Source organism: Sceloporus occidentalis, unplaced genomic scaffold, assembly GCF_023333645.1.
Source record: "Sceloporus occidentalis isolate IW3139 unplaced genomic scaffold, rSceOcc1.0.p SCAF_7, whole genome shotgun sequence".
NCBI lineage: Eukaryota > Metazoa > Chordata > Lepidosauria > Squamata > Phrynosomatidae > Sceloporus > Sceloporus occidentalis.
The window spans coordinates 95,037,067-95,052,589 of NW_028316987.1; the positions used below are offsets into that span (position 1 = coordinate 95,037,067).

General features: G+C 44.7%; 2 protein-coding genes across 4 annotated transcripts in view; both read right to left on the minus strand.

Annotated features, from left to right (window-relative positions):
* LOC149310140 (neurobeachin-like protein 2) overlaps window positions 1-7,624 on the minus strand; it is a 67,799-nt gene extending 60,175 nt beyond the window's left edge. The window contains exons 1-3 of one of the 3 annotated variants that reach the window (XM_089533782.1): window positions 7,331-7,622; window positions 4,363-4,469; window positions 1,365-1,442 (exon numbers count right to left, since the gene is read on the minus strand). In XM_089533782.1, coding sequence (XP_089389908.1) covers window positions 1,365-1,442; window positions 4,363-4,469; window positions 7,331-7,592 — 447 coding nt within the window. In that variant the 5' untranslated portion in view covers window positions 7,593-7,622. Of the gene's footprint in view, window positions 1-1,364; window positions 1,443-4,362; window positions 4,470-7,330 lie in introns of all 3 variants that reach the window. The other 2 variants (XM_089533781.1, XM_089533780.1) reach the window with 2 other exon arrangements.
* Window positions 7,625-8,557: 933 nt separating this feature from the next.
* Window positions 8,558-15,523, minus strand: part of LOC149310141 (neurobeachin-like protein 2) — a 79,832-nt gene continuing 72,866 nt past the window's right edge. The window contains exons 5-7 of the mRNA XM_089534027.1: window positions 15,060-15,184; window positions 13,511-13,593; window positions 8,558-8,697 (exon numbers count right to left, since the gene is read on the minus strand). Of these exons, the coding sequence (XP_089390153.1) occupies window positions 8,558-8,697; window positions 13,511-13,593; window positions 15,060-15,184 (348 nt within the window). The remainder of the gene's footprint in view (window positions 8,698-13,510; window positions 13,594-15,059; window positions 15,185-15,523) is intronic.

A 15,523-nucleotide genomic window follows, 5' to 3' on the forward strand; every position in this document is an offset into this window, starting at 1 on the left:
CGTCGAGTTAAAATGAAAAGTCACTAAGTCAGAATGCAATTTGAGCCTCCTCATCTTTCTGTGATGCGTTGGGGGAGGTTCACTGACTCCCCAGAAAAGATATTATCCCCATTTGAAGAACTGGAGCTATGTTTCTAAAGCTGGCCCAAGAAGCTTGGACCACTCAATCACTGCCTGCAGCTCCAGTAAATCCAAGTCCACCATCTGATGCTGTGGAAGAGGAGGATCCATGTATCTGATCAAACTGCCACCAAGCCCAAGCATCCTCCTTCCACAGTGGCCAAAAAGATCTCTCTTGAAAGATCTCCAAAAGTAAGGCATGAAGGCGACACTCTCCTCCTGTTGTTCTTCCTCAGCAGAGGCACACTAGACAAAGAGATCCATGGCTCCCCTATATCATTAACCTTCAAATAAAGATACAGGCAATTTACTATACCCAAGAGAAGCTTAGATCCAAAGCTAGAAAAGGCTATTTTTCTGGGATTACAAGCTTCTGCTAGCCATGGAGCTTGGGGTACTTCTGAGAGTCCTAGGCCCACAAAGTCACTTCTCCAAGCTCTGCTCCAGCCCACACCAAAGAGCAAGATGAGAAAGCCAATGATTCTAGCGAGACCATTTTATGTAGGAAGTTATTCTGCATGGATGTGCCGTCCCTTGAACTCGTCCAAGCTGAGCATTTAGCATGCAAAGGGAAACAAAGAGAAACCGGCCAGTGCACTCAGAAAGAAACAGGCAGCAGGGAGAAGGCTAAGAGGACCTCAGGAGGACATCACCACATTGAGAAGACAAGAGGTGAGCATCAGGCCTTCTAACTCAGCAGTCAGGATGCAGTCAGGGCAACAGAAAGGAGAAGCATTGGATCACAGGGCTTCATTACATGCGTTACAAGGCTACCACTCTCCTCCACAGCAAAAATACAGGCAGGCAGACACACACAATGGTCACTTCACCATTGGCACAGGGGAGTCTGCAATATTCAGGCTGCTTGTATGTGTGTAGAAAAGGCATGCCTTGCACACTGCAGAACCACACACAAGGAAGGAGGTAAAAACTTCTATCAGTGGCAAACACAACAAACTTGGCCCTTTCTCTGGTCCTCCTGGTATCCCAAAAGTGCCTGGCTTTGGGAACTATTTCCTCTATTGTTCAACCACCCCATTAAATGATCCCACCTTTTAATTCCTGGGATCTACCTGGTGACCTCTCCTATCCCTTTGCAAGTTTCTGAAAACTTTTAAATTTAGTGTGGAGAAATGGATGGGAAGCCTCTTTAGTCTCCTCGCCCTGTTCTCCCTGGCCCAAAGAAAAGCAGACTGCATGCATCCCACGTGCAAACCCAGGATACCACAAGGGGCAAGCAGTACCTGATGGACATTCATCCCAGTCAGCAGCTGTGTGGCAAGATCGCTCCCGGATACTTTGAACTCCCCACTCAAGTAGAGCTGTCAGAAACGGGGTCAGAAAAGCAGCGTCATTCAAAAGAAGAAGAGGAGAGACGCACTAAGAGGGAGAAGATGTTAGGTGGAAAGAAGCACCTCCAGGTATAGGATGAAGAAAGGCTGGGACAGGGACAGCCAGAGCTATATTGAGCACCACATGAGTTGTTACATCCATGCTTTCCAGAATGGAAAAAAGTTCTTGGCAGATCAAGGACATGTCACCTATCTAGAAATCAGGAATATGGGGGGGATTTGACCCCAGTTTTAGAACTAATTCCCACATTATGCATCTCGCTCACATTCATGCATGGGGACCAATCTACGAACAGTGGAAGAAATGGTCAAAGCCTGGACAGGGTATATGTGACGTCTGCAGAAACTGAGAAAAAGAATAGTACATGGGGCACAGAAATTTATTTCCGGAGAATATCGTCTTCCTTTAAAAGTATCTAGATATAGACAAATACATACACATATACATGCTCACCAAACTTCTGACTCACCAGATACCCAAAAGTATGTGAACAGTGCTTGGGTAATCCCAAAACCCCGAGGCCTGAGGAACAACATTTCCAGCCATTGGGACTTTCACGCAGCCCTTGCCAATGCAGTGTATCATTTCTTGTTAACATGCACACACACACACACTTAAGAATTGGAACCTTCTACATACACCCTGATCTTGGTAAATGTGGCCTCAGCAATTCTCACATTTATAGCAAGAGCCTATGCCTTTGAACCTGAGCCCAAGCATAATTGTCCAATAAATAAGAATTGACCCTCGCTTCCTAGAAAGGCTGATGGAAATAGAAATCAATAGCCTGGTGGACAAAGCAGTCCCCTGGAAATCTCCCATAGCACAGATATTACACTAAATGCTCAAAAACTATCGCAGAAAATAGAAGAAGCCTGGCTACGATTTCAAAGCTGGGTCCTTAAGGAGGATTGTGTCAAACATCAACAGAGCTCTTTGATGGGAGATTAACACCTCCAGGAGGCTGGTTCCACAGTTAGCCTTAGAAACAGACTGAGCAGGCCTTTTCTTTTCTTGACACTAGCTTGGGGGGTCTGAACCTCCCTGGTAGCAAACTGGCATGCAGGTGAACAAAAACCCACACCAACACTCCTTCCCTTCACCACATGCTCTCTCTCTCTCCCTCTCCTGGGACAGCGGTCTGGGGGTACCCTATCAATATTATGCAGCGAACAAAGCCAAAAATCTATGCCAGGAAGAGATTATGCAAATGTGACATATTTTTATAATCTATTCCATTTCAGCTAACTATGGGAGATGGAGGAAGAGTCACATAAAGCACTGTAAAAACCTCACTTTGACTGGTGGGGAGGGAGACCTGCCCATCCTACTCCCCCCTGACATTTCCAAGCCAAAGGCTAAGAGCAAAAATGGAATGGGGCAAAGGGATGATCCAAAACCCGTTCTTCCAAAGATCATCACCATCTCTTCTCTCCCCTGATTTCTGGACAGAGAGGTTGTACCATATATTGGACACATAGGTATCAGTTCCACACTCTCCCATGGAAAAGGGATGGGAACAACGAGGTCAATGACAGCAAGAAGGAGAGAGGCAGGAAAGGAAGACTGAAAGACAAGGAATAAAGTCACAGCTTACTGCCTATGCCTGTTAGCAGAATATCCAAGACTAGAGATATGAATGTTATGTGTCCAATTAAGGTTGTTGGGCATTCAAAGCCTGAGTAATCCCAGACCTGGCAGAGAAAGTTGGACAAAATTGAGATAATTATCAAAGTGTCCAGTCCAATCTACTCACTGAATTTTCTTCCTCCAAGCTTAGGAGAACCCCTGGGCCAGCGCCAGGCTAGGTGTGTTTATGTGTACGTGGGGCTACTCTAGGATCCATTTATTGGTCTCTTTAGCAGTCTATAATTCTTTTCCAGCACCTCTCAAATGAGTTGATTTTCTTCCTATCAGCTCTCACAGCCACACATAGAAATTTGGGGGGGGGGGGGGGGGAGAGATGGCATGGGCAATCCTAAGAGCAGTTAAAAAGTTTTCCTGAGCCTGCACCTATGGGCTGATTCACATATGCATGCACACAGTCCATCCAACACTTGGTCACTTGCTGATATATGCTGCCCCCACAATGAAAAAACAATGTGTTTCAATGTGTTTCAGCCAGGACAGTCTCTTAGTGTATGTGAGACTCTTCTTGCTCAATCCAAGTAATGGAAAAACATCACATATTGATGGACTGCAAACTCCAGCAGCCCTAGTCAGAATAGCCAATACTGACAAATCCTGGGAAGTACAGTGCAAAGATAGCTGGAGGGCAGTGTGCATGAGCAGCACAAGAAAAATACCAAAGTGCACATGAGGGATCTTCTCTAGGCAATGATGATGGACAACCAGTAGGAAATCCCTCCTACACACAAAGCGGTTGGCACAGCAGAGTTAGTCTTGTGCTGGAAGTCAGGGCTACACTTTTACAAAAGCATCCTTCACACACAGGTGAGCAAGGGCACTATCAGCCACTGCCTATGAACCAGATGCCCATGGTTTGAAACTCACCCCTGGACTCACTCGGTGACTTTAAGCAAAGCCATTACTTTCTCTTCACTCCCCAGATCCCTGTCTGTAATGCAAACAATGGTATTTTTATCCTGTCCTTTCTTCATAGCACTCAGGGCAGTGAAACCAGGGCATCAAAAATATAGCATTTCAGCAGAACTGCTCAAATTAATTGGACCACTATGGAATATTCAGCCGAGTTAAGTATCTATTGCAAAAGTAGCTGCAGCTTCAGGGCAAAGCACCATCTTAGCTCATAGCAATCATTAACAGAGCAATTTTGACAAAGAGAGAAGGAATAAAGCTACCCAGGAGACTCAGCTGAACACAACACTGAGTTCCAATAACAACAGCAGTGCTGCAGTGCTACCATACCTTACTGTTCTGGATCAGTCGTATGATGTGCTCAAAACAGTTGTTGCTGAGAAAGATGGCCTGCAAAACAGGCCGGTCGTCACAATTTAACATTTCAGGAATGGCATCTAAAGATGAGATAGAAGATAGAAGAATTCATTAAATGGCCAGGACCTGCTCATAATATGTTACTAGCCAGGTCATGCTCAAAAGTCTATTGTTTTCTAAACACTACGCTGAAGCATAGCTAAACTGAGGATTGAAGACAGGCATCTGGTTGTTAAAGCACAGTGAAAAGTATAGCAGCAGTACTTGAGAACTTTGCAAGATTTCATAGAATTCCTTCCACTCCCCCAATCATCCTCATCTTTCACAAAATTATACAAGGTCTGATACTATCTGGATGTAGTCCAGAGGTGACTAGAATAGTATGCTCTCCTGGCATCCACAAGAGTCTCATAATCCCCTCCCGACATAGCAGTACACACACCAAACACAGAATCCTAGTTATAATACACACATACCCTAGGAAAAGAGATGGTTAGGCATGAAGATGCTACTACTCCCCTGCTTGTTGGCAGAAGAGGAAACACAGCTTTCCTCTTTTCTAGAAAGATTCTTCAGTTTTAACTCTCCTTCTTCTTCTTCAGGTCTCCATCCCAATTATCTCTAGGTGTTACGAAATCCCTGAGCCTTGGGCATCCTGGGTTTGGCCTGTGTCAGGCCACTATCCCTGACCAAGTAGTTGTGTAGTACAATCTGAGCTGGTCAGGTTGGAATCTCATTGAGTTCAAGCTTTAGCCCTGACAAGAGGCATGTCACACTGCACTGAACCATAAGGGCATAACCATGTTTATCATCATGCGCTTCTTGTTGTACTGCTTGACTCACTTGATTTACAGATCTAAATATATACACATATATATACACATACATACATATGTTAGCTACCATACCTTACTGTTCTGGATCAGTCGTATGATGTGCTCAAAACAGTTGTTGCTGAGAAAGATGGCCTGCAAAACAGGCCAGACTCTGTTCTCGACTGGTTTAGATCTTACTTGTCTGGCAGATCTTTTGCAGTAGTTGCAGGGGGTCAGACTTCTTCTCCTGTTCCCTTATCTGTTGGAGTTCCCCAGGGCTCTGTTCTGGGTCCCCTTCTATTTTCTCTCTACACGCTGTCCTTAGGAAAACTCATCAGCTCTTTTGGCTTTTCCTACCATCTGTATGCTGATGACACCCAGCTGTATCTTTCTGCCCCTGACCTTTCTCCAAGGCTTGAACAGCAAGTCTCGTCTTGCCTTACAGCTGTCTCGCAGTGGATGCGCCATCGGCGGTTGAAGCTCAACATGTCCAAGACGGAGCTTCTTGTCTTTCCTCCTAACCCCAACCTTCAACACTCCTTTTCTGTCTCTGTGGACAACATCTCCATTCAACCAGTCCAGCAAGCCCGCAGTCTTGGCTTTATCTTTGACTCTTCTCTGTCGTGTATCCCTCAGATCCAGACCACAGCCAAGGCTTGTAGATTCTTTTTGTACAATATTGCCAAAATCCGACCATATCTCTCCGCCTCTACTGCCAAGATCCTGGTCCATGCCCTAGTGGTCTCACGACTTGATTACTGTAATGTCCTCCTGGCTGGTCTTCCTTTTTCTCACCTCCGTCCCTTAATCTCTGTCCAGCATTCAGCTGCACGCATTATCACTTCCACCCACCGCTCTGACCACATCTCTCCTGTGTTGGCATCCCTTCACTGGCTCCCTCTCCCTTTCCGCATTCAGTATAAGCTCCTGCTGTCGACATTCAAAGCCCTCCATGGACTGGCCCCTCCTTACTTATCAGACCTTCTTTCTCCTCACCTTCCCACCAGGGCCCTCCGTTCTGGTAGTCAAGGGTTCCTGTCTCAGCCCAGGATTTCCTCTGCCCCATCTCGGATTCGCCCCTTTTCACTTGCTGCCCCTCACTCCTGGAACCTTCTTCCTCCACAAGCAAGAGCCATCACTTCTTTAACCAGCTTCAAAACGGAGCTGAAAACCATCCTGTTCAGAGAAGCCTTCCCAGGCATCGCATAATTGTCGCTTACTATCTGATGTTCTGTTGTTGGCTGTTTATCGATCCATTTCCTGTATTGCTATGTACTGTATATGTATTATCCTACTTGTGAGTATGTATTTTCCCTGGATAATGATTAACCTTCCATTTTGGAGCCAAGCCCTCCCTCCAGTCCATCTGCCTTGGTCCAGGCCTCGGAGGTAGAGAGGAACTGCTGGACCTCTTACCCTTTCCCGTCACCACTCCCTTCTCCTTCTGTGTCATGTCTTTTTAGATTGTAAGCCTGAGGGCAGGGAACCGTCTAACTAAAAAGATTGCATGTACAGCGCTGTGTAAATTTACAGCGCTTCATAAATAAAGGTTAATAATAATAATAATAGCAGTCTGCCCTTATTATGCAATTTCACGTAGCATAAAGACAGATGCTCATGATGGCCTCACCTCTGGGGCTAAAGACCACCAACTTTGGCTGTTTGGCTTGGATCTTGTAAGGAAGGACCAAACTGATTCTGTTTAAAAAGTCAGGGTTCTCAATCCACACAGTCCTAGCACTACTCAACCCATCTAGCTCAACTCTAGAATAACTAGGAGTCCACCAATGGAATTTCAGGGGCTTCAGCTGAGAGGTGAATTCCACAATCGCAGGAGTCCATAGCAGCTAAAGCGGTGTCAAACTGGGTTATCTCTCCACCCTTTTAAAACAACAACTTGAAAAAGGTGAACTACACCTGGGAGTTATAATTCACACACACACCCACCAACTTTTCCAAGCTCTGGTACTAAGCTTTACCTAAGAACACTCAGCTTCTTGCTGAGCACTGCCATACCAGAATGCACACATTTTCTCATGGAGAAGCCTGAAGAGACAACCAAATTCATTCACCAGTAGCCCCTGAGCTCCACAAACTGGACACCATCCTCTCCTCCTCCTGCTTACCCAGCATGTTCACCCTGAGGTCAATGAGTCTTTCCTCCCAGTGAGGTCCTGGAGAACCTTCCAGCGAGGCCATGGGCTGGTCTGAGTTGAGGACCTTGAAGTAGCTATCCAGGATAGCCCTGATCTCCACTTTGCGTTGGCTGGGGCTGCTGGCATGGAGGATGTGGACCATCCCGACCAAGCTCTTCAGCGTCAGTTGCAGCAACTTGGGATCTCTGGGAGCTGTGCTTGCTGGGGAGCACCATCTGCGGAGCATCAGCATGACAACTTCGACAGAGGATGGTGTGACTACCAGGAGAGCATTTTGCTGTTTAGAAAAAACAGGAGCAAAATCAGCCTCCAAAGTAACAGCTAGCTAAAGACACCACGGAGGAAGACATTTCAGGAGGATTCACTGCACATGAGCACCAGGGACGCCATAAAAAACACATGCATCCAGTTACACAAGGGTTAGATTGTACTTGTACAAAACATGGGGATACTATGAGAGCTTTGAAGCCTACTTTCTAGTCTCCAGACCCTTACCCCCCCATACTGACAGTGTTCCCCTCCAACAACTACCTTCATCCTTCTCACTTTCTGCCTTCTTATCTCTAAAGAGTACCTGTGGAATAAACCCCTTCATCCTCCAGGTATTCTTTAGCAATAAGAAGGCAGAATGTGAAAGCAGGACTACTCTACAAACCTTCATTTGGTTCAACAGCTGCTCTCTCTGGTCCAAGGAATTGTAGCAAGTGTAGTTCTAGGGAGTAGTTTTTCTTTTGCGGGGACTTTATCATCTAAATAATAACTTTTCTCCAGACGATGTATTAATGGAGCATCAGTGTAGTGCAATGGATGGATGACTGGAACTAGATGGGGAAGACCTGAGTTGTTGTTGTTGTTATATTTATTTGTATCCCGCTCTGTTCCCAGACCTGGGAGTGGTGTCACAATATTAAAAGAGCAACACAATTAAAAACAGGGTTCAAATTGCTACCCTGCCACAAGGCCCCTTGAGTAGCCTAGGGCAAAGCTGTTACTTCTTGGCTTGTTATGGGAATAAAATTGGATGCCTTCATGGAGAAGGCATGGGATCCAAAGGTAGTAAAGGTGTGCAGGGAAACTAAACACTCAACAATTCACTAGGCCAAAACAGAAACACAAATATTGTCTAATTAGGTCATTATCATCAGACACCAATGGATGATTCCTTCTTTGACTTCTTTTGAATGCTGAGCCTAAATTTCACAAAGCAACAATGCAGAAAGAGCGACAAAGAGGGAACAAGAAAACCCTTGCCTTGGCTCCAGAGATAATGGCCCCAAAGAGATGGATTAGCCGCAGCTGGAGCTCCTCTGGAAGCTGTTCGTCCCCTTTGAAGCACTCTGGAGAAGGGAAAGAAAGAGAGTGATCTAGTCTTGGAATCACGGAGCCAATGGTCAAGCTCAGAAAAGGCAGGTTTTGGATTATAGCTCCTGGATTCCCCAATTCTGCATTGCCAGTATCCATACTGGTTGATGGCTTCTGGAAGCTATAACCCCAAAAGTAACTTTACCAAGCCCTGGACAAGGTACTGTAGAGTGCAGGTGCCTCCATCTTCCTCCGCAGCTAAGACACAAGTAGACAATTCAGGGGGAACATTTCCCTCCACCTCCCAACCAGCCAGTGTAAGCGTTCCTAAACTGGAAGTGGTAAGACATCCATCTCCAGAAATTAGCCCAAACATGGCTGACTTCTGTAGGTTTAGGAACGGTAGAGAGGGGCAGCTATCCTTCTTCCTCCACCCATATTGCCCCCTTTCACAGCCCTGGACAACAACATGACAGAGCCGATCTATTCACATGTCCACTTGTTTCCATTCCCCTTTTTTGCCTGTGTATATGAAACAGATGCACACCCACGTTTTATTTGCCTTGAGCTGATCTTGGGTTGTGTGTGAAAAGTACCCTTTGGTTACAAAAGTGGGGGAGAATGTGAGCCAATGCCCATTCCTTCCACTGCGCAACATCCCGAGTTGCCTCACTAAAGTGGTGATGAAATCATTTTAACTGAGAGTTTGTGTTGACAGTTGTTCAATCAGTTGACAGCTGTGGGATAGAAGGGGGAAGGAGAACAGAAAGGCCATCCTGGACCAGAGCTGCATTTCCAGATCTGTCCCTTACAAACCAAACCAGAGTCACCCATCCACCTTGTTGCTCAGACCACCTTTCTAGCAAAGGCTGTCACTTCAAATGCTCTTTCCTATATCAAAAACTTTACCGCATAGTGCATAGGATCCACATAGACCAATTTTGTAGGTCTTGGACTCAGCTGGGTTCCCTCCCCCCCAAAAAAAATCCTTTCCTGGGAGGAAAAAGAAAAAAAAGAAAATCAAGTGGTTCATGTTCTAGTCTCTGTAGCAACAGAAAACATGCTTGCTCCTTCTTCTACACAACACCCGCTCAGAGATTTAAAGATGGCTATCATATTGCTTCTCAGTCTTCTCTTCTCCTAGCTAAACACACTGAGCTCCCTAAGCTAATCCTCATAGGGCTTGATTTCCAGATCCTTTATCATCTTGGCTGCCATTCCACCTGAGCTTCAATACCTAACAGTAGGAGAGAGACAGGAGCATAATGCATTTAATTGTCTCTTTCTCTTCCATTCTTCTTTTCCATTGCACATCATGTCTTTGGGATGTGTCAGCCACTGTTTTAAACAGTGCAAGGGTGGAGTTGGGTGGGGGATCAGTGTTTGACCACATGATGTCTTTGTGGACCATATCATTATGTTCAGGTAGAACAGAAGAGACAGTGCATTGTTTTTCTGGTGGCATTTTGGCCTATTTCCTGCCTTTTGTTTGGCACTGGTAGGTTTTGGAGAAACGACCCAAACTGTTGCGTTTGTGGGCAGTTTGGAGACATTTTGTCTAGGTTCCGGGTGAAAAGTCACCTGAAAACTGGTTTTTAAATGGAGGAGTCACAAGAGGGTTTTGAAATCATGATTTGGGGCTTCACTTTCCTGACCAGTATTTTAAATTGAGAACCACACTGAGCATTTTTGTAGGAAAGCAGAATATTAACACAAACGCAACAGTTGAGTGGATATAGCATGGTAAGCAAAGGGTGACAGATTCCCCCTGGAACTTGGAAAGGTTACCTTTTCAAATGACAACTTCCAAAATCCTTGAGTCAACCCATCCAGTGCAATCGCACGACTGTGTTTCTGAGTATCAAAACTGATGCAGCTGCACTCGAAATAGCCCACAGAAAGCCCCCACTTGCACAAAAATCCTTTTTTTAAATGCAACCAATTCTAGTGTTAGCACCTGGCACGAAAAGTCCCTAAAACTCCCATGGATATTTTTGTTAAAATCTTCAATGTTTTCTGTACAGTAAATCTATTCCTCTTAACTAATTTTGTGTTTCTCTTTCTCTCTCAATAGATATAATAGATATATTTAAAAAGAGTAACTTGCATTCCTAACTGCACAGATTTCTCTTCTCACGGAGCTTAGCCTAGCATTTATTGACTGTGAGCCATTCAATATCCCAGAGGATAAATATAAAGCCACAGAAGAGATAAATCAAATTTAGATTGGTGGGCTAAGACTGAGATAATGGCCCTTTAAAGCCTGGAATTGCAGCAAAATTACATCTCCCCTTTGCTTTCTTTATAATTTAGTCATCCAGAGTTGCTCTGGTAACCTAGCCAAGGATATTTTGTCTTTCAATTTACACTGACCCTCCTTAAAGCTGCTATGTGGATCTAATAAATATCTTGGCAGGGGAAGAAGTTGGCTGAAAGTGACAACGCACAACAGCAGGGACACTGCGTCTAAGGACAAAATAAAATTAAAAAGCCCCTTAGTGCTGATTAATTGCCCTTTAATCGCCCTCCTCTTTTTTGCTGGCAGCCATCAGAGGGTTGTCTTGCAGGACTTTCAAAAGCAGGCTTACAAGGAAGATTATGAATTGGAAAAGGCAGGTTGTGATCCTTTGTGGAGAAGTTAATTAGAACTTTCTTCATCTCAAGTACAAAAAATAGTATGCCCTACTATAAAAAGGTAGGCAGATGGGGAAATTACAAGGTCTCTCTCTAGAGCCCAGAGTTCTGCAAAATGAAACAAGATGCCAAGCAATGGTCTGAGGCCCAAAGTTAACAGTTTTGTTAATTCCCCTGGAGTCAACCCTGACTCATAGCGACCCTGTAGATGAGACATCTCCACGACTCCCTGGCCTCCACTACTCTGCTTAGGTCCCATAAATTCATACATGTGACCTCCTTCACAGAGTCCACCTATCTAGCTCGCAGTCTTCCTCTCTTTCTACATCCCTCCACCTTCCTAGCATTGTTGTGATTTCTAATAAGTCGTGCCATAGAATCATAGAGTTTTAAGAGACCGCATCCAGTCCAACCTCATTCTGCCATGCAGGAAATCTCATTCAAAGCATCCCTGACAGATGGCCATCCAGCCTCTGTTTAAAGACCTCCAAGGAAGGAGACCCCACTACACTTTGAGGAAGGAGTGTGTTCCACTGTAGAACAGCCCTTACTGTCAGAAAGTTCTTCCTAATGTTGAGGTGGAATCTCTTTTCCTGTAGCTTGCATCCATTGTTCCAGGTTCTGTTCTCTGGAGCAGCAGAAAACAAACTCACTCCCTCCTCAATATGACATCCCTTCAAATATTTAAACAGGCTATCATATCACCTCTTAACCTTCTCTTCTCCAGGCTAAACATCCCCAGCTCCTTGAGTCGTTCCTCATAGGACATGATTTCCAGACCCTTCACCATTTTGGTTGCCCTCCTCTGGACATGCTCCATCTTCTCCACATCCTTTTTGAATTGGGGTGCCCAGAACTGGACACAATATTTCAGGTAAGGCCTGACCAGAGCAGCATAGAGTGCCACTATTACTTCCCTTGATCCAGACACTATACTTCTATTGATGCAGCCTAAAATCGCATTGGCCTTGTTAGCTGCCGCATCGCACTGTTGACTCATGTTCAACTTGTGGTCCACTTGGACTCCCAGATCCATTTCACACGTATACAATACAACAGCCTCAGTTTGATCATCTTGGCTTCCAAGAAGATTTCAGGTGTGGTCTGTTCAGGGTTTGTCTTTATAGCCGTCCAGAGTGTACTCAGTACTCTTCTCCAGCACCACATCTCAAATGGGTTTTCCTTTTATCCGATTTCTTTACTGTCCAGCTCTCACATCCATACATGGTGACAGGGAATACAATGGCTTCAACAATTCTAACTTTAGTGCCCAGTTGTATATCTCTATATTTTCAGCTTCCCATTCCTAGTCTTCTTATTTCTTGACTGGAGTCACCATTCTAATCAATGTTTGACCCTAGGTACAGGGACTCTAAAAAATTAGGGCACAGGGTCTTAAGCTTAGCTGGGAATTTACAGTCCTTCTCAGTTTGGATTCATAATCCAATTGCTAAAACATTTACCCCTGGTCCATCGCACCTAAGCTTCTCACTTTCAGCATCAAACTGACATCACAATTATCTAGGTACCTGTTTGGGAGTAAACCCCACTGAATACAGAGGGACTATTTCTGAGTAAACATGCCTGGGATTGCATTATTTGGACAGAAAGGAAGGTGATGTTGCTACTGTTAAAAAGCACTGTGATTTCCCTATATGCTGACATCTTCTTAGAGATTTAACAGTAGGCCAGACTTGGGGAGTTGGGGATGTTTAGCCTGGAGAAGAGAAGGTTAAGAGGTGATATGATAGCCCTGTTTAAATATCTGAAGGGGTGCCATATTGAAGACGGAGCAAGCTTGTTTTCTGCTGATCCAGAGATAGGACATGGAGCAATGGGATCAAACTACAGGGAAAAATATTCCATATAAACATTAGGAAGATCCACCTGCTCCCCGTTTTTGGCAGACTGTGCCATCCCTGAGAGAGTTCCGGGGCAAAAAAATAATAGTCCTTCATCCACTAAGGTTGCTCATCTCTGGGCTTTGGTTTGCATTTTGTCACCTATGGAAGCTTGCACAGCTGAAAGGAGAACACCATAAAACCTCATGGGTTGTACTGGAACACACATTTGGGAAGCCATTTCATAACAGGAAAGAACGACACTTTGATCATGGAGATTGACACAGAGTCAGTAACAGGAATACTGATTTTTTTTAAAAGAGAAGCCCAGAAAGGCAAAAGGGATAGGGGAAACTGACCCTCCAGCATTTACCTTGGAAAAAAGAGTTGAACTCTTGAGGCAGCACAGCTGGTGCAAACTTGTATTTGCTCTTCTCTTTCATGCTGATGATCTCCCTATGAGAGGCAAGGAGGACAGGAGAGCGTGAGAAAGGCTTCATACATGATCTCATGGTGGATGTAAGCCAAGCATGAGTCCCTGTGATAAATGGTCCTGTGGTCAATGGCCACAGCTGTGACTATTCCACATTTGTGCAATCGGAGTCCACCAGGATGGAGTTTAGCAGCTGGCACACAGTTCAAGCTCTGGAATCATGCACCAGACTCCCCCTACCCTCTGGCTAGTTTCTAGACCTTGCTCACAGTCATCCTTTTTACTGATTTCCCAGGAAAATCAGCACAATTTATAAATGAAAGGCCTATCGGAGCACCTTTCACACTGTTAGCGGATGGCCAAAGTGAGGCCTTTTGTTATGTGTTCCGCCCAAGAGCTTCCTAGCATTCAAATAGCCTCTTCTCTCTCATCAGGGATCAAAGAAGCAACTTGTGACTTCGATGGGAAACTTCTAGGAATAACATTTCCTTTTCACACTGATATTTGTTTGTCGTTTTTTGACATTGGTCAGGTTTGAGTTGTGGGGACCCTATGAATGAGAGACCTCCAAGAGCCCTGGTCATCAACAGCCCTTGCTCAGGTCTTGCAAAGGCAGGGCAGCCATGGCTTTTTTGATGCAACTTGACACGGGTGCGCAAAGTACATTTATTGGTTTCAAACAATAAGAGCATCTTCTTAACTTAGGCACTGTCTTTTTAAGATGAGGGACACACAGTAGGTAGGCAAAGTGTGCTGCAATGTAAGATTCCCATTGAACCCTGAGAATTCCTCTAAGAAGTTGAGGAATATGACACCACTTTACTTTTAAAGCCCAAACACCAACATGAATCTTGTGGTCAATTTGAAGGGGACCATGAAAGGTATATGCCAACTGTGCTGTAATACTGCCCTTTAACAGAAGAATCAAAGGGAAATTTGGTAGGTAAAAGCCAACTTAATTCTCTTTTTAAACATATAAACCATTCCTCTACCAAGCTCAGTCCTTTGTTAGCCAAGATGAGTGCTACCCACTTGAAGTCAGTTTAATAAAATGCAAATTGCTCAGATTGTGTGGGAGCACGGCTGTTTAAAACCTCAAGAATTCCTTCAAGACTAAACATTTACTGTACATGCTCATGTAAAAGTCTAGAAATTTTAATCAAAAAATTGACCCCAAAAAGCTGGGCCGACTTATCCACGGGTCAATGTAAGTTTCATATTTTAGCTCTTCCCCTTCTCTGAATAGAGTGGCGAGGGAGACACTCACATGCAATTTAATTAGTCATACAGATGAATACAATGGCATTTTTCATCGGGAACAGAATTCGCTTAAGAGTTCTAAGCAACATCAAGCAAGCATCTTCATGCCCCTCTCCAGTGGCAAAGGATTTGAAAGGTAAAGCCCGCTGAACCCAGAACAGATCCAGTGAACGGCTTGCATGGCTAGGTTTTGTCATGGGATGGGAGCAAATGTGAAGAACAGACTCACCCGCTCAGCTGCCTCCTCCAAGTCTGGTACGGATCAAAGAGGCATTCGTAGAGATGCAGTGCATAGAGAGTCACCTTCTCCAGCTGACTCTTGTAAGGCAAATGCTGCCCCTGGCTGTTCTTCAGCTGCCAAGGACACCAAAAGCCTAGTTAATCTGCAGATTGAGGTTTCTTGATGTGTATGTGTTTCTTAACACACACAAAAATTGAAAGCTCCCCCACCCCTAACCAAACAGCTACTTGAAATATATTCATGTCATTAAGTGTGCTTTGAAGATAGGAAAAGCCGGGATAAACCACTGGCGCTAATTCACTTCATTTGGTAACAAGGACACTTTTGAGTCTAGGGGAAACAGAGGAGGAAGGAGAGGGGAGAAACAGAACATGAACGTGACTGTAACAACAACAAAAAAGACTTTTGGAAGGTCACCTTTGGGGATTTGTTTTATACACTGCAACAATGGT